Below are 19,291 nucleotides of genomic sequence, written 5' to 3' on the forward strand. Positions count from 1 at the left end.
GAAACTCATCTTCTTCATGTGAAAACTGAGATCATGCAGCTCATGCAGCTATTATAAAGATTAAGTGAAATACTGTAAGTCAGGACGCTAGCACAGAATAGACACTCAACAAGAATTTCCTTTGCTCTTCTGTCAAAAATGCCAAGCTGGCAGAAGTTGTATTTATGCATCTATGGGATCCTCCCTTCACCCTGAACATTTAAATTCAATGGTGAGACACAGGGAGGAAAGCAAGGGCAACTCTTCAAGACATTCTAGTCTGTGGTGTACGATGCTGACGTCTGTATACCATGACGTGGACTTAACCAAGCATTTCTTCTGATCTCTTTTCTTAGGATTAAATTCATCATTTTCTTCAGATTTCATGTCTTTTGGCATTTTGCCTCATCGCTGGTGCCTGTGCCTACAGCAAATCCCAACAGAGGGTGGGATAATTAAGTGATATTGCCTCCGCACCACTGTGCCATCACCCCCTCCACTGGCCTTTCTCTAGCTGTGCATGAAAATTCTGCTGCTTCCCAATGCATTTGCCAGGACATCTTTTCTCTCCAGCCCATTTGCCTCACAGATGCCCAGTGGTTGAGCCTCAGTTCCACAGACAGATCTACAGCTCAGAGGATGTTCAGTCTTCAAATGCAGCTTTGTAATTGGCAACGGGTGCTCTTAGCTTGCTGGCTGGTCATGAAACTAACAAAGCCCAGTCTTTGTGAGTGTGCTTTTAGGACACGAGCAGGGTAACTTATGCATTTTTAATGCTCAAGACAACGTTAATACCAATTAGCAGTGCCAAAGAAGAGAATTAAAACACTACTTCATGGAATGATAGCATCCTCTCTTTGACAAAAAAGCCCATGTGTTTTAATAGCCACCAATTTAATAAGGAAACTGCTTCTTAGATAGTTGAGTCTGTCTATTTCTGGAAGAGGGCACAGTACATATACCCAGCCGGTTGTGACTTTTCTTCATGGATTCTAAGGTTAATTATCTTAAGGTCTACTGATTGATTTTCTTTGCCCACTCATTTTCCTTTAATTTAGACAACCAATTATGTGCCTTTTAAGTTTTTTTCTCCCTCCACATATACTAGGAACAGCCATAATAAAGCATGAAGTTCCTTTCTCTTGGGATGGATTTGAAATTCACCATTTTCTGTTTTGGCCTTCCTTTCCTTGAATATGCACACTCAAGGTCATCATAAATCTTATCATTCATTTGGGCAGCACTTGAACAAATGGCCCCTTTCCCCAGTTTTTTAGTGAATTTCCTTGAAACCTACTGTCCAATGCGTGCTCATCCTCCTTCCCCCTCTGCCCTCTGCCCCTGCCCCCTGCTCCCCAGATGAAACTCCAGAGTGAAGTCTTTCTTACTTGGATTATTGTGTCCAGAGGATACAAGCTGAGAGTCCTGAAAGAACAAGAAATATCAATTAATTTTCTTATTTTGACTTTCAAAACCCAAGTTAAACATGAGATCATGTTTAAAACTGGTCATTCAGAACCAATTCATTGCTCTCAATCTCTATCAGCTACTTTAATGAGAAACATGTACATGAAGGTGGACATGTACATGTTAAGCAGTTCTGGGAATATACTTCACAATCATTTTTCTTTTGTATTAATGACTTTCTGTTTTGTTTATTGAGGTGAAGTTCACATAACATTAAAATTAACCATTTTAAAGTGAACAATTCAGTGGCATTTGGTACTTTCATAAGGTTGTGCAACCACTACCTCTATCTAGTTACAAAATATTTCCATCACTCTGAAGTCAAATCCCTTACCCATTAAGCAGGGTCTCCCATACCCCTGCCTTCCCAATGCCCCAGCCCCTCACAACCACCAATTTCCATCTGTCTCTTGGATTTATCTAGTCTGGATATTTCATATAAATGGAATCATACAATATGTGACCTTTGTGACTGGCTCCTTTTACTTAACATAATGTTTTTGAGGTTCATCCACTCTGTAGCACGCATCAGTACTTCATTCTTTTTATGGCTGAATAATATTGCGTCACATGGATATACAACAATGTGTTTATCCATTTATCTGTTAATGGGTATTTGGGCTGTTTCTACCTTTTGGATATTGTAAATAGTACTGCCATGAATACGCAGGTATGTACACTAGTTCGAGTCCATGTTTTCAATCCTTTTGTGTATATACTTAGGAGCAGAATTTCTGGGTTATATGACTCTATGTTAAACTTTTTAAGGAACTGCCAAACGATTTTCCACAGCAGTGAAACCATTTTGCAATCCAACAATGTTTGAGGGTTCCAATTTATCTACATTCTTGCCAATGCTTGTTATTTTCCATTAAAAAATTATAGCTATCCTTGTGTGTATGAAGTGGTATCTCATTGCAGTTTTGATTTGTATTTCCCTAATAACTAATGATGTTGAGCATCTTTTCATGTGTTTGTTGGCCATTTGTACATCTTTGGAGAAATATCTATTCAAGTCCTTTGCCATTTTTTAATTGGTTTGTCTTTTTGTCGTTGAGTTGAATGAGTTCTTGATATAGTTTGGATACTAGACTGTTACCAGATTTATGATTTTCAGTATTTTCTCCCATCCTGTCAATTGTCTTTTCATTTTATCAATAATGTTCTTTGATGCACAAAAGTTCTAAATTTTCTAAATTTAAAATTCTAAAAATTTTTAATAAAGTTTAGTTTACCTAATTTTTCTTTTGTTGCTCATGCTTTTGGTGTCATCACTAAGAATCCATTGCCAAATCCAAGGTCATGAAGATTTAAACCTATGTTTTCCTCCCTGATACTTACGGTTTGGGTTCTTATACTCATGCCACTGACCTATTATCATATTGACTTTTAATCTAACTTTTCTTTGAATGCACCTTTACTGCCACCCATTTCCTGTAGATGGGTTTGGCAATCATCCCACCAGTAACACTCTATTAAACAACTGTTGTCAATCTCATGATGGTGGATAAAAAGATTAGTATGGTATCTACTTATCTGCAATGGAATAAAGCCAGTACTACATAGTATTTTAAGTTTAGTTATTGCTCAGGTAAATAGAGATTGAATTTGATTTTACTTGCATTAAAACAAAATGTTAAAATCTGTTTTGAGGACTTACATCCTCCTTCTTTGCAAAATTCTCATTTAATAGAAAATAAACCACATACCATATGTTCTTATAAGTGGGAGTTAAGCTATGGGTATGCAAAGGCACATAGAGTGATATGATGAACTATGGAGACTCAGAAGTGGGAGGATAGGAGTGGGACATGAGATAAAAAAACTATATACTGGGTACAATGTACACTACTCAAGTGATGGGTACACTAAACTCTCAGACTTCACCACTACATAATTTATCCATGTAACCAAAAACCACTTGTACCCTAAAAGCTATTAAAATAAAAAAAATTTAAATATGAAAGACTTACAAAAGAATGCGTGAATAGGAATGTAAAAAAAAAAAAGTAGCAGGACATAAAATCCAGCAAAACTCCTTTAAAATTTTGGCACATGGAACAAAAATCCATTGAAATTGAATGAACTTCTATTACATGGCTTAATGTATTTTACTAGAATTTTGTTCCACGAGTATAGGTTGTTATGGGGTAAAGGGTGTCATTTGATGTGACTTGTGTTATATTCAAATCCAAGTACTGATGTCTGCTTTAAAAAGAAATTCTACTGAAACAGTATAAAACGAGCCAGTCTGGTGGGCAGAGGTTGGGTAGGAAAACTGAGACGGGAAGGGATTCCCATTCTATTAAACAGCCTGAGTCATATGCAGATGCCTAATAAACCTCTTTCAATTATGGTAATAATGAGCTATTCATCTGAAGAAAAAGAACAAGCTCAACTCTCACCCTGAGATTCAGTTTTTGGAAATGATTATATGAAGATGAAATATTGTTCCTGAAATGGACTAAAATATCATCTGTAAGAATGATTTTGGCCTATTTTGGATAGATGCTGTCACTAAGAAGACATCCACAATTAAATCCCCCATGTAGATTGGTATGTTTTCCTTCTCTTCAAGGGAATTTAAGAGTTTATATCTGGACATAAGTTAGTTTTAGCTTTGGCACGTGAAAAATACTTTGAGTCCCATTTAGTTAACTCTGCTGTCTGTAGATCTGGGCCATTTGGTGGCATCTGTACTAGGGAGGGGAAATACTCACACACCATCAAATGGACAAGAATGGTAACTGACATAGTTTCCAGCATTGAGCTTTTTTTTTTTTTTTTTTTTAAAAAAGAAAGAAAAAAAGAACAGATTTTTTTCTGACTGTTAACACAAAATAGAATTATTTTATTTACTTATTTATTTATTTAGAGATGGAGTTTTGCTCTTGTTGTCTAGTCTGGAGTGCAATGGCACGATCTCAGCTCACTGCAGCCTCCGCCTCCCAGGTTCAAGCAATTCTTTTGCCTCAGCATCCCGAGTAACTGGGGTTACAGGCACTTGCCACCAGGCCCTGCTAACTTTTTGTATTTTTAGTAGAGATGGGGTTTCGCCATGTTGGCCAGGCTGGTCTCAAACTCCTGGCCTCAAGTGATCCACCTGCCTCGGCCTCTCAAAGTGCTGGGATTACAGGCATGAGCCAATGCGCCCGGCCTATCTTATTTATTTTTTAGAGACAGGGCCTCACTCTGTTACCCAGTCTGGAGTGCAGTGGCATGATCATGGCTCACTGCAGCCTCAAACTCCTAGGCTCAAGCGATCCTCCTGCCTTCGTAGCTGGTACTACAGGCACGCGCCGCCATGCCTAGCTAAAATTGTTAATTTCTTGGTATGTCCTAAAACCCACAGGATGATTGTTGATCACAAGCAGAGAACCAGAGATGAGCTTACAGATGACCTGAATTAGGATAACAAACCATAAGATCATGTATCTCATAGATAGTAAACTTTAAATTTTAACTAAAACACCTGTGTGATTAATAACCATTATTATTTCTGTTTTATGTGATAGGGAGTGAAGAGAGACTTCAAAATGGTTGAAATAATTGGTATAAAAAAAATCTCTGTGGAAGTCTTCCGTAGGAGAGGCAAGAATAAAATCAAAGACTTTGTCCCTAATATATACTCTCATGTTGCTAGCTGATGTTTTCTTGGTGGTACATTGAAACAACAACTGTTAGTGCAAAAGTAATTGGCTATAACCCCAGTGTTCTAAACTGTGCCACTTTGTGGGTACAAATAATGTCCCATTATCATTCTTACTGGCATTTGGCCAGCCTGCTTGTGGAGGGGTCAGCTACCTTACCAGGCCACTCCCACATTTTAGGTCCTCTTATCAGACACCCTGATAAGGTGTCTGCTGGCAAACCTCAGGTCCTGGGGCTGCTGCTTTTGAAGGAGGACTGTTCTTCCCAGCCAGCTGCAAAACCCCAGGGGCCCCACAGGCTATGCAGCTTTTTCATTCTTCATGGAGCCAGAGCAAGGCTGGGTCCAGAACAGAGGGAGACCAAAGTTTCTTTCTCCAAAGGGACCACACACTGAAGTCCTTTCCACTTTTGTGTCTCCTGCCACCCCATCCAGATACCCACATATGTATAGCTTCTGTCTCACCAGCCTTCTCTCCCCTTGCAAATGTCTTCTGTAGGTAGGTGCCTGGGGAGGTCTAGTTCCACCTGTGCATTGGTATTGTCCTCCTCTGGGAGCACTCTAGTAGGCCTGCAAGATTCTCTACTAGGCTTTTTAAGCGTTACAGAAGTGAGTCCAGCAAGTTAGCGGTGGAGGTGACGTGTACAAATCATTAGAACCCAAGGCTGAAAGTGATGTGGTGACTGCCACTCCCAATACTTCCAGCTGTGTATCCTGTTCTGATCCCCTCCCCCTGGAATGCTCATCTTGCTGCTTTCTGCTTCCTGCCTGACAAACTTCATTCTTCCTTCGAGGCTCTGCACAGGTAAACTCAAGGGTTACCCTGCGCTTTGAAACCTTCTTGACTCTAATGTTTTTGCTACACTGTGTCATACTTCCATTACAGTAATTATTTTTTCAACAATGACTTTTTTAAAAAAAAGTATAAGTGACAATAACACAAACCGTACATATTTAAAGTAAACAATTTGAAAACAAGTCTCACAGGAGAAAGGCTACCATTATTACTTTCTTGACCCAAGGATGGCTCTGTAACACCCATTCATTGAAGAAAAATAAGCAAAAGTGTTAGCTGCCAGCCCCTGGCAACCACCATTCTCCTCACTGCTTCTGTGTGTCGATTTTAGATTCTACATATAGGTAATGACATCTAGTACTTGGCTTTCTGTGTCTGGCTTAGTTCACGCAGTACAATGTCTGTGCTGTGTGTGTGTGTACACATATGTGTGTGTATGAATAATATATGATGTATCAGAAATGTGACTATAGTTAACAATGAGGGTAGATCTTTAGAAATTTATTAGAAGGTAATGTTCTCATCACCACAAAGAGAAAAGAAAATGGTAACTATGTGAAGTTGTTGATATATTAATTAGCTTGATTGCGGTGATTATTTCACAATATCAAAACATCAAGTTGTTTACCTTAAGTACATACAATTTTTATTTGTCAATTACACCTCAATAGAGCTAAAAAATGAAATTTTTGTACTAATGATTTAAAGTCTCAATTTTACCTCAGAAGTCAAGTCATTACTTGCACTTAAGCATCTACATGAAACAAAACAGAACAAACTGGTACAATATTCTTGGAAAAGTCGTAATAAACTATGCTTTGGTATGTGCCCAATTATATCAAAAGTTGTACTTATACCATGATACCTACACATAACAAAAATGTCTATGATTCTATTTTGGGTCTGGATTATTTTGGCTAGATTATGTGCAAAGATTGTAAGCATTGTCCATTTTATTCTAAGGATGGCAGGATGCCACTGGAAGTACACACTGAATAAACTGTTCAGCTAAATTCCCCTGTACTGAATGAAAGGGCTAGAAGCCTGGGAACTTCACATTGGTTCTGATGTCAATTCCACCAATGAGATGCCACATTTCATTCACTGAGGTGTTGCCTACAAAGCCTTAACTATTTACTATCTGATGCTTCACTGAAAAAGCTTCTTGACCTCTGATTTAAACAATGAGTTCTTGCGAAAGAATTAGATAAACATGTTGAAAAACAGAATAGAGAGTCTGGAGACAAATCCATGTATTTATGAGAAGCTCAACTATTGACATAGGGTATTTCAAACCAGTGACGGGGGGAATGGGCTATTACACTGATAGTATTATAATAACTTACTGACCATTGAAAAGAAGAAAACTAGAATCCTACATCGTAACATCCACAACTAAAACAAAGTATAAAAGAATTAGAATAAAATAGAGGACACTGTTAGAATATTGGAGCAGGAAAGATCTTTTTTCTCTGACATAAAAATTAAACACTTTGCTGGCGTAAAAGGCACATATAAAAGGTTTGCAAGAAAGTAGTTGCATCATATATAATAGATAAATGAATAAGAGTTAAGGAGTTCCTACAAATTAGCTTTTAAAAAGTGGCAATGAGTAATGAACAGGCAATTTGCAAAGGAAAAACAGTCAATGCTCAAGCTTAGAAGTAACTGGGAAAATGCAAATGAAAACAAGATATCAACTTTTCATTCATCATACAGACACACTGATAAAAACCCAGATGATAATAATCATTGGCAAAGATATGTAAAAAGTACTTTTTTTTGTCTTTTTTTTTTTTGAGACAGGGTCTTGCTCTGTCACCCAGGCTAGAGTGCAGTGGCATGATCATAGCTCACTGTAGCCTCGATCTCCTGGGCTTCAGTGATCCTCCTGCCACCTCAGCTTCCCAAGTAGCTGGGACTACAGGTGTGCCACCATGCCTGGCTAATTTTTTCATATTTTTGTTGAGATGGGGTCTCACCATGTTGCCCAAGCTGGTCTTGAACTGCAGACCTCAAGCAATCCTCCTGCCTTGGCCGCCCAAAATGCTAGGATTACAGTTTTGGGCCAACACGCCTGGCCAAAAGTACTCTTGAAACACAATCCAAAGTAACTGTGGCTTCTGATGCCCAGAACCACAATTCCTACTCAAGGTAACCTTATTAGAGGCATTCAAAGAGGCATTTGATCTAACAGTGTTTGTAATAATAACAAGCCATACATAATCTCAGTGTCCACTGAAAGGAATTCGATTAAATTATGGCAAATTCATACAAAATATTTTGCTGCTGTTTTGAAGAATGAAGAAAATCTCTATATATTCACTTGAAAAGGTCTTCAAATACATTTTATTATAAGAAAAATCAACTCTTAGAATGGAATTTATCTTTGTGATAGCAGCAATGAACAATTCTTTCAATAATTCACCTTAGAAAGTGGTGATATTGATGTTTATTTACTTTTTTGTTTTGTTTGTTTTTGAAACAGAGTCTCCATCTAACACCCAGGCTGGAGTGCAGTGGCACAATCTCAGCTTACTGCAAGCTCCACCTCTCAGGTTCAAGTGATTCTCCTGAGTCATCCTCTCGAGTATCTGGGATTACATGCATGCACCACCATGCCTGGTTAATTTTGTATTTTTAGTAGAGATTGGGTTTCACCATGTTGGCCAGGCTGGTCTTGAACTCCTGACCTCAACTGAGCCACCTGCTTTGGCCTCCCAAAGTGCTGGGATTACAGGAATGAGCCATCATGCCTGACCAGAAAGCTGTGATATTGATATTTAGTAATGATACATATTGTTGAAAAAAATCAACTTTTGGAAAAAATGCTCTTAGTACTATACAACTTAGCAATTGGAAAAAAATATATATTTTTCCATATATATATATTTTCTATATATAATGCACAGGGAAAATGAAATGGCACATAAACTCTTGATAGTAATTTCTGGGTAGGGAAATAATCTCTGGCTTGGAGTGCCAGGGATGTTGAGATTTTGGTCTCTTCCCATTCATATAATTTGATCCTTCATAAGGAGTATGTAGTATTGTCAGTTATTCAAATCAAAGAAAGCCTATTAGACTCATGTATATAGTCATTTATTTTGTGGCCAATTTTTTGGTGTGCTTTTTCTTAGAAAATACAGATATCTTTTTTTAAGTCCTAGAAAATATCTTATGCTTTAAAAAAGATATTCAGGGAAATTAAATACCACATGTCTTCAATACTAAGACATTGATTTTAAGATACATCATTAATTTAATAATAGCTTTTCAGAAAAATCCAGGACATACAATTTTATACATCACATTGAATGTTTAAAATGATTATAAGATGCATTTCAACTTCACGAATGTTTTTTAGATAAAATGATAATTACAGTAGTATCACATTTTGCAGAGAAGTGTAGGTAAGTAAGATTGGAGGCTTGATTCTCCCCCTTTCATAAATGAATACGTATGTGCTTGCAAATTGTTAAGGATCAGATTCACGTGCCTCTGGCAGGAATATTTACAGGAGAAAAGACAATCACGGGTAAGCCCACTGCCCACTAGAAAAGCCTGCATGAGTGAAACATATTCCACCTGAGGGATGCAAGATCTCACCTTATTTGGAAATGGAAATTTGGTTGGTTCCACTTTGCCAGGGGCTTGAATAGCAGAAAGTGGTGGAAGCCAGGTCATCTCCTAAAGGACGGGACAAAAACAAACAATATTGTGATACAGACAGTATTTAAAATCAGCAGTATGTAAAGCAGCTGTACAAGCGGGCCTTCATAAGGCAGGGAAGGGGTAAGAAAGAAATGTACAAAGGCTGAAAGAATTTTAAAAAAAGATGTGAAATCCACTTTTATGATTTCATTTCCTAATTTTACCAATTCTTGACTCCTTGGCTCTCCCCATGCTCCCTTTATACCTTAAAAAGGTTTGCAAGGCTGTCCTATTTTCACTTCATTTAAGGTCCTGAGTAAAGGGACAATCTAGTAGCAAAAGTTCTTTGGAAAATGCCACATGAAGGGGACTCGGACTTGATCCCACAAAATTCACAGGGTGTCTCCAAAGAAATGCATAAGGTACTTTTAACTTTCTGGATCTTTATTAGAGGAGTTATTTATACAATTAGAAATAAAGTATCAGTTCTCAATAAGGCCCACACATCACTTTGGTCTTCATAAAATGTCATTCACGGAGAGTGAAAAAACAAATCACGCCTATGAAATACAGAGATAGAATGGTGTCATTTCTTATAACACAGTATTAAGAACACAACATGAGCTTAACATGGAATAATTTCTCATACACTTTTTGACACACTTTCTCTAAGCCTTGGGAAAGGGAGAGAGGGGTTGTTTTATTCACTTCCGGTATTCACCTTCAGTTTCATCTCTGGAAGAGAGTTCCAATCAATAAATGATTACAGAATTACATTGATTTCTGATGACCAGGACGCCAACTTGGCATTTACGAATTGGATCTGAACCCTATTATTATTATTATTCTTATTATTTTTTTGAGATGGAGTCTCACTCTGTTGCTCAGGCTGGAGTGCAGTGGAGCGATCTGGCTCACTGCAACCTCCGCCTCCCAGGTTCAAGTGATTCTCCTGCCTCAGCCTCCTGTATAGCTGGGATTACAGGTGCCTGCCACTACGCCTGGCTAATTTTTGTATTTTCAGTAGAGATGGGGTTTCACCATGTTGGCCAGGCTGGTCTCAAACTCCTGACCTCGGGTGACGCGCCTACCTTGGGCTCCCAAAGTGCTGGGATTACAGGCATAAGCCACTGCGCCCAGCCGAACCCTATTTCTTGATTTGCCTGCATTTCCAAATCTAAGCAAGCACAGAAGCAGTGGTCGATCCATTTTCAGAAAAGTGAGAAATTCTCTCTTGAGGTGAGGACATTTCCTTACCTCCCTTTGGCAGGTGGGTGTTGAAAAGCGATTCTGCCAGGCTTTTGGAATGAAAGAGCTCTTGGGAATGGTTGGGCGCCTTCTTTTCTTGGGTCATTCACCTCCCCCAGCACTTCAGATAGTGCAGAATCCACACAGGAAGCCGTGGGAGGGTGAGTGTGTTCAAAGCCATGCGGGAAGGATTTACTGACCCCATATAATCTCTCCCACACCACGACACGTGACACAGGCAGTAGGTGGGTTAGGCACATATGCATTCCAGGTGTCCCTTCTCCATTCTGCTGTTACCAACGCTCCCCCAGGAAAGCAAAGGCGGATCCAGTGACCCTTTAAAATGTCCCTCTCTCCCCGCATCTCTGCCCTGCTGGTGGCTTGGTCTCCCTTTGAGGAGGCTGATAAGCAGGACTGTCAAGTTTGTATCCACAGTGGCATCTCTGTCCATGGAGTCAAGGAACTATTTGTCATTCTCAGAGTTGGGCCACCTTGTCTAGGACCTGGTCAGCTCTTACCCAGAGTGTTGCTACCCGATTAAGAAAGCCAGGAAGACACAAGTGGGTTTTCTACACCTTGGCTCTCCCATAGGGCCATCTCTCCTCTGCAAGGTTTCTGATTTTCCTCTTCCATTTTCAGTACTGGAGAGGATATGTGTTTTTGCTATAAGTGGCCTCAAATCTTCTGTAGAGATATTACTCATCAATTACAAACTATTAAACCAATTGTCCTTTTCCTCTTTTGTTGACTGTCTGATGTGTCCCTGAGTCCATCCCACTGCTAATCAGCCACTCAGTAGCTTCCTTTGCAATCACTCTTTTGCTTACACAATTTACACCGTATGATCCTCAGGGGCCAACATTGCAAAGCACAAACTAATTACTCATGATTAAACATCAGACTTACACATACCACCCCGGTATGTCTATGTTAACTTTGCATACAGACTCCGTCTGTGTATCAGAATGCCTCACATTTGTGCAATTTGTCTCTGACTATAGCTAAAATCCAAAAAGATAAACTATTATTTCAGTGTGTCCTTCAGCAACTCAAGAATAAATAAAATGAAAAGTCCATAAAAAATGAGTAACAGTCCTTTCAAAAGAACACTTCCTAGACCAACAGCTTCTTACAACTGACACTTTCAGGTTCAAATCTGTTTAATACACGGTTTATCCAAGAGTGGAATAGCAGACAAACTTTGAGATACCACTAAGCTGTGATTCTTAAGGGTGGAAACTGTTCTCCTGATCTTTGTACCTTAATCAGGGTCCATCCCTGAGCACCCACTCATTCCCTGCATGAACATTTCCTGAAAACTCACCGTTGGCAGGCACTGTGACTGTGTCTTATGTACACGAAGTGCTCAATTCAGCATCTACTGAATTTGAAAGTTAGGGTATTGGCTCTGGCTGTGTCTATTATCAGTCTTTTTTCTCTAATTCCAGCTATGCTTGTAATCAATCTTTCCATTTCTTTTTTTCTTCCTTCCCTCCAACTCACCTATTCATCCATCCAATAACCACCCAACCTCAAAAGCAATTTCCACAGAAGGCAGATGACACATTCTCTTAGCTTGCTGTCCTCATGCAAATACCCCATCTCCTTTGAAGCTCTTGCCAGGTGGTTTTGGACCCTCACTAAAGATGCACTAAAGATGAGCTGCATCTTTCTCTGTCCACTCCACCCCTTTAAATCAGCCTAATGGCTCCCTCCAATATCGCCTCCTGCCCTCCCTACCTTCATGTCTTTCTATTGGTTTTTAAAGGCAATTGGGCAATCTGGTGGTGGCTTGGGCCATGTGGCTTGGGCAGTCCTTGAATTCATTCCTAGTCTGTTCCTTTTTCTGAAGTTCCTCAGACATTCTTTCCACATTGGTGATTTTTCTTGAGCCTCACTTTGGTCCCTGCTTTCTCACAACAGGTGACCCTGCCTCTTATGGCACTGAATAAACAAAGACTCTTAAGTGTAAATATTTCCCAAGGACAGACCTGTGGGTGTTCATGTCTGACCCCGTTGCCTTCCTTCTGGTCTGACTGCAAGAGGCATGAGTTCCAAGCTAATGCCTGCCTGCGCCCTCTGTCTGTCTGTTTCTCTGTCCTTGGGGATCTAGTTCTATGAGTATCCCACTGGTATTGCTTTAACATCAATCTTTCCTTCTCCACTGGCTTTTTTCCCCCAAGACTGACAAATGATCTCAGGCCTCAGCCCTTCCTGACACTGTATTCCTCCTCCAGCTGATCTTCATTTCTCTATTTCTCTTGATAGCTAACATTCTCAAAGAAGTCTTTATACTTGCTGTTTTGACATCCTCACCTACCATTTCTATTTTTGACTTCAGATTTTTTGTTGCAGATGATACACATAAGAGTCCATATAATATTGTGCATGTGTGTGTGTAAGCTTAAGATTAATGAAACGAATACCTGTGAACTCATGACTCCCCTTCACATTTCCAAGACCTTAGCAACCACTTTCAATAGAAGCAGCCCTTACGTAACTCCTTCTGTTGTCAAGGTCATTGGATTTCCTTGAATGCTCATCTCCTCCTTACTCTCTCCCCCGTGGCTCCCACGCTGTCCTCCTGGCCCAGCTCCACTCTCGGAGATCTCACGCTCATCCTTTTTTGCTGAAACTTCTTTTCTCTCACTGTTCCTTGGGTGTTTTGTGTTCAGCCTTCCTCTCACTATTCTTTCCCTGGCTGATCTTGCTACTGTGGCTTTAAAAACCATCTAGTATGCTGGTGATGCCTAAAAGCACATCCAGGTCTAACATGCCCACTCTAGATGTCTACCGAGCCTCTCAACCTGGGCGCTCATGAGCGATTCAAACTCACCATGTTTAAAGCTAAACTTACACACCACACAAACTTTTCTTCTTCTTGTATTTTATATCCTGGTTAATGGCAGCAACATCTATTAACTCTTCAAGTTAGCATACCTAGAGTTATCCCAGATTCCTTCTCTTTCACTCCCTCTCTCATAATAACAACAATAATTCTCATTTATTAAGCATTTAAAATATATTATGCATGATTTTAAACGCTTTACGTGATTTACTTAATTCTCATACCCACCCTGAAAGGTAGGCTTTATTATTTTCTTATTTTATAGATGAGGAAACTAAATCACTAAAAGGTTAAGTGATTTGCTGAAGTTCACCCAGCAGCTGGACTTACCATATCCTGGGCTACCTCTAAGTGGATCCAAGACTTTGTACGTTCTAGCCAACTCCTAACTCCAGCCTCCCAAGCTCAGATCCCCTGAATATACCATGCTTTCCACATGCTGGTAGCACCTCCCAACCTCCTATTGTTTGCTGGGTTGTTTACTCATCCGTCAAGACCCAGCTCCATTTCCTCCTTTGCTATGAAGTCTTCTTTGGCCAAACCAAGCCACCGTTGACTCAGCCTTCCTTTGTGCCACATTTCCCACATACAGGTCTCTTTTAGAACACTTGTCTCCTCTCTTGTGGTTGCTTGTTTATACATCTGTGCCTCCCCTCTAACCTGTGATGAACCCCTCAAGGCTGTGTATTTTTTATCTGGTGGCCCAGCACCTAATACTGAGCCTGGAGCAGAATGGGTGCTCACTTCATTTCTGAACAAATACTGAATTGAACGTTCAGCACTGAATCTCTGCAGTGTGTCTACCTTTCTCTCCTTTCTGTTACCTGAACTGCCATCCTAATCACACCTTCATTATCTTTAACCTGAAGTACTCTTATAGCATCCTGATTGGTTCTCTGTCTTCTGTTAGCAGTCCACCCTCCAGACTGCTGCAAACTGAATTTTCGTAATTCAGAAAAACTTCACTGCTCTAAAAATCTTCATATGCAGCCGGGCACAGTGGCTCATGCCTGTAATCCCAGCACTATGGGAGGCCAAGGCGGGAGGATCACCTGAAGTTAGGAGTTGGGAGACCAGCCTGGCTAACATAGTGAAACCCTGTTTCTACTAAAAATATGAAATTAGCCAGGCGTGATGGCGCGCGCCTGTAATCCCAGCTATTCGGGCAGCTGAGGCAGAAGAATCGCTTGAACCTGGGAGGCGGAGGTTGCAGTGAGCCGAAATCGCGCCACTGCACTCCAGGTTGGGTGACAGAGCGAGACGCCATCTCAAAAAAAAAAAAAAACTTCATATGCATCATCACATCACAATGATGATGATGATGGCGATGGTGACGCTGAAGATGATGACGCCTCCTATTAAGTTTTAGTTTTCAAAATACTTCCCCATACATTTTGTCACTTATGCCCAACCTTTAACGCAACAATTGCCATCTCCATAGTACAGCAAGGAAGTTAAAGCTCAAAAAGATAAACTGATTAGTCCAAGGTCACTCAGTTCCTAGGTTTGGCCAGATAACTCTTTACTCCCAGTCCAGTATTTGTTTTCCACTCTACTGCATTTCCCTCAGAAACCTCACCCTAGTACTCAAGACCTTCTACAATAAGGTCCCAGTCTTCAGCTTCATGCCTTTTTATTGCTCTACAAATACTCTACCTACAAGAAAAACTAGCCTCTGCTTTTACTTACACCATCCCCTTAGTGTGTGAATGCCCTTCCTCATATGTCTCTGGGTCTCTCTTTATCCATTAAGGCTCATCTCAAACATCATTTGTGTCTTGAGGCTTTTGCAGATTTCCCTTCTATGCCAATATAATAGGACAGTTCTCTGCTCATGCTCCTCCAAAGCACTTATTTCTTTTTCTCTTACATTCTGTTTTGTGTTATAGTTTTATGAATATGTACTTCAATCTACACCCAACCATTTATCTCTCTTTGAATGCTCTTTCTCCAATGTAAAATAAAAGCAATACTTAGGAACCCTAATAATCTCTTTTAAGAGCATTCAGTTTTACTAGGCATAATCCCCAAATTGGAATTCTAATAATCCCTTTCAAGAGCATTTGGATTTACTAAACATAATCGCCTAAAGAAGGAATATAAATTTCCTCTGAGAGGGATATTATCTACTTATCTTTGTGGAGACTGGAACATCTTACATAGTAAGTGCTCTATATAAACTTGTTGAATTGAACTGAACATCCACATTTCAATGCAAACTTGCTTGCTAATTTTGCTTTAATTATAGCTAAGTATTTCCGTGTGATTTTTCCATCTAACGAATTCTACTAGCTACATGAAGGAATAGTAAAGAAAATATGGTTACTTAAAGCATTCAGGTCTGTAAGAATTTCCAAAAACATAAGAATTATTTCTATGGATTTTAATACATTTGTGATGTAATGCAAATACAAAATATGTAATATATATACAAAATAAAATGTAATTTATGAGGTGCAATGCTTTTATAAGATTGATTATCCATTACATTAAAATTTCACACTAGAATTGCATGGGAGAATCAAGGGCGAATAGACTATCCTGATTTCCTCTTCTATCACTTGCTAGCCTCCTGAGCTTAGGTCAGTCACATGCTCAGTAAACTACCGTGATTTCAAGCTGTGGACTTTACGATCAATCAGATCTCACTTTGTGGTACCTTACAACCAGAGGAAATGGGGATATAACTATCCCATGGTTTAGTCATAAAGATTAAATGAGATCATACATACATATATATATAAAGAAACTAGCATAGTTCCCGTCCCATTTAAGCATTCAATAAAAGACAGCACTGATTAATATCAGGCTGAGTTTCTGAATTGTCTCTAAAATGAGAAATATAACTTCACTCTGAGCTTTAGTTGTTGGGAATCTGAGATGAGAGAATATATGGGAAAGAGTTTTTTAAATAAAAGAATAAGTATCATGCAAATGTAGCCTGTAATTAAGCTAGGATTATTAATGCAAACTATGTATTACTAACACAGAAAGATATTTAAAGAGATTATTATGATTCCTAAGTCTGATCTGTACTTTTTATTGGAGAAAATGTCCCTAAGTTTTTTCATAGAAACAGATTTCTGACAAAATAATAGCAGTCAGTGGGATAATACGATTTGATAAAAATGTATTTCGTTTGCACCTCATTTCTGGTAATGATTTAAAATATAAGCAAAGGTAAAATTTATCATTCCTGATAAAATTGCATTTAGCTTGCTCCACATTATTTTATCACTGAGAAAGAATGCTATTTCATTACAAGAACACTGATCCCACATCACTGCAGCCATGGTCCTCACTCCTGCCTGTGTTCCTGACTTCACCCCCAACCACCCTTTCATTGCTGCTCTGCCTCTATTGACCTACTTTGGCCATCCTTTAACCACTTCCCAGACCATATGTAAGACAGGAAGAGAAATGTAATGTTTAAAGCCACTTACTCCAAAGTCTAGCTGGCGACCTTCGGATCTCATAAACTCCTTTGCCCTTTCTTTGCTCTGTCTGCCTTCTCTCCTTCTTCATTTTCTTGTCCCTCAGGAATAAGGCTGCACCCTATTCCCCTAACCTTGAGAGGTCCTCAGTTTTGCCTTGGGTTTCTTAGTCACCTGCCTTTTTTTTTTTTTTTTGAGATAAAGTCTCACTAAGTTGCCCAGGCTGGCCTCAAACTCCGGGGCTCATATGATCCTCCTCCCTTGGCCTCTCGAGTAGCTGGAACCATAGGTGCATGCTGCCATGTCCCACTCCTTAGCCTTTTAGATACTCCAAGTGATGGAACTGAGAATCCACACATCTGCCTCAACACAGCATTGCCAGTCCCTTCTCCCTACACAGATGTCTAGTTACTCAAGGGATACATTCAGGTGACTTGTTATTCCTTGTAAAGGCTTATAATGCCAAGACTCTTTATAGTAAACATACTCACTTTTCTCCTAAAATGAAAGAATAGATGGTTAAATAAGGGTATAGAATATTGCTCTTCATAACTGTCTAACGTTTTCTCTATCCTCCATATCCCAATTTTTAGGAGGTCATGGGTACACGGGCCAGTTTCCATTTTCACGTCTACTCTACTCTACAGCAAGACTGACGTCAGTCTCCAAGAACCCACACCCTGATGGTACATAGACTTTCACATGCTCAATCTGCACGATACCCTCCATGTAGCTGACCACTTTTCTGATGCCAGCTACCCCTGCCTGTTTTAGGACAAGTGATAGGAGGCCTCAGGCATCCCCACCTCACATAGCAGCTCTTTGTTACCAAAGAAGAGAAGAAACAAAAATAGAATTTTAGCCTGAAGTTAAATCTTCGAGTTCAGAGTGTGCAGCTATGAAGATCTGCAAAGTCTATTTAGTTTACAAATAGGTTCAACTAGAAAAAACTTAAACCATGTTTTAATTTCCCTATTAAAAACAAGTGAGGAGAAAAACACTTTTCCTAGTCTCTCTCCCTTGTCTGTCGCTGCCACAGAAGTGTTCCATCTCGAACAGCTACTATGTCACCTTTGCTCCAAAGTTTCCAGTGACCCCGGTCCAATTGTTCAAGATGCTCTGCCACATGGCACCATCAAGGACCACTGTGGCATTACCGCCTGCTGCTTTTCTATACACTGTCTTCCCCAAGCCTGATGTCTTACTTCCTGTCCTACCCCAGGCTTTCCTGCCCCTACCTTGTTTCACTTTTCCTTTCACGTTATTCCATCTCACTTACCTCTGCATTCTTTCTCACCCTGGCCTGTCTGTGAAGGTGACCTGCGCTACCCTGAGCGAGCCCTCTCTACCCTCCACTTATACATAATCAATGCCACTTTTTTTTTTTTTTCAGATGGAGTCTCGCTCTGTCGCCCAGGCTAGAGTGCAATGGCATGATCTCAGCTCACTGCAAACCTCTGCCTCCCGGGTTCAAGTGATTCTTCCGCCTCAGCCTCCTGAGTTCCTGGGACTACAGGCACATGCTACCATGCCCAGCTAATTTTTGTATTTCTTAGTAGAGACGGGGTTTCACCACATTGGCCAGGCTGGTCTCAAACTCCTGACCTCAGACGATCCACCTGCCTTGGCCTCCCAAAGTGCTGGGATTACAGGTGTCAGCCACCACGCTCGGCCAATGCCACTTATTTAGCAACTACATGCTACTCAGTGCTGTGAGCTTTCTTGTCGTGTGTTACCACTATCAGAATATTTTTAAAATCCCTACTAGATTACAAACTCTTTGAGGGAAGGAATCATGTTTAATAATGCTCTTATAATTCCTCAAAGGCCTAGCACAATGGTCAGAATAATAGGAATTCATGGAGCCTCTCTGTAAGTCTCTTTTCTTGCCTGAGAAATTATGGTAGCAAGAAATTACACTGGTCTCACCAAGCATATGTGACTGTTGCCAGGATTGAAGGATCTGCCTGGCAGATGACCGCAGTTAACTCCAGAATTCTTTGTGCTCAGAAACTTACTGTTTTCTAAACAAGACACGGGATGAATTCTGTGACTCGGGAATAAAAATGCAAGATGCTCACGTTGATGTTTATGTGTGGCAGTGGCTGCTGATCAGAGCGTGATTTCATTTTCAGTTTCTGTATCAGAATAATCATTCAGCTTTTCAGTTCTTTCACACATATTATTCGTGTTATGACACTCTTATCAGATAAGTG

The 19,291-nt window shown here is 39.9% G+C and overlaps 1 protein-coding gene across 11 annotated transcripts in view; it reads right to left on the reverse strand.

Annotated features, from left to right (window-relative positions):
- Positions 1 to 19,291, reverse strand: part of AFF3 (ALF transcription elongation factor 3) — a 579,079-nt gene that overhangs the window by 200,531 nt on the left and 359,257 nt on the right. For all 11 annotated transcript variants that reach the window (XM_063649229.1, XM_063649227.1, XM_063649228.1 and 8 more), the window contains 2 exons: positions 9,501 to 9,581; positions 1,368 to 1,404 (listed from right to left, as the gene is read on the reverse strand). In XM_063649229.1, coding sequence (XP_063505299.1) covers positions 1,368 to 1,404; positions 9,501 to 9,581 — 118 coding nt within the window. The remainder of the gene's footprint in view (positions 1 to 1,367; positions 1,405 to 9,500; positions 9,582 to 19,291) is intronic.

This window comes from Pongo pygmaeus, chromosome 12, assembly GCF_028885625.2.
Source record: "Pongo pygmaeus isolate AG05252 chromosome 12, NHGRI_mPonPyg2-v2.0_pri, whole genome shotgun sequence".
NCBI classification, from domain to species: Eukaryota; Metazoa; Chordata; class Mammalia; order Primates; family Hominidae; genus Pongo; species Pongo pygmaeus.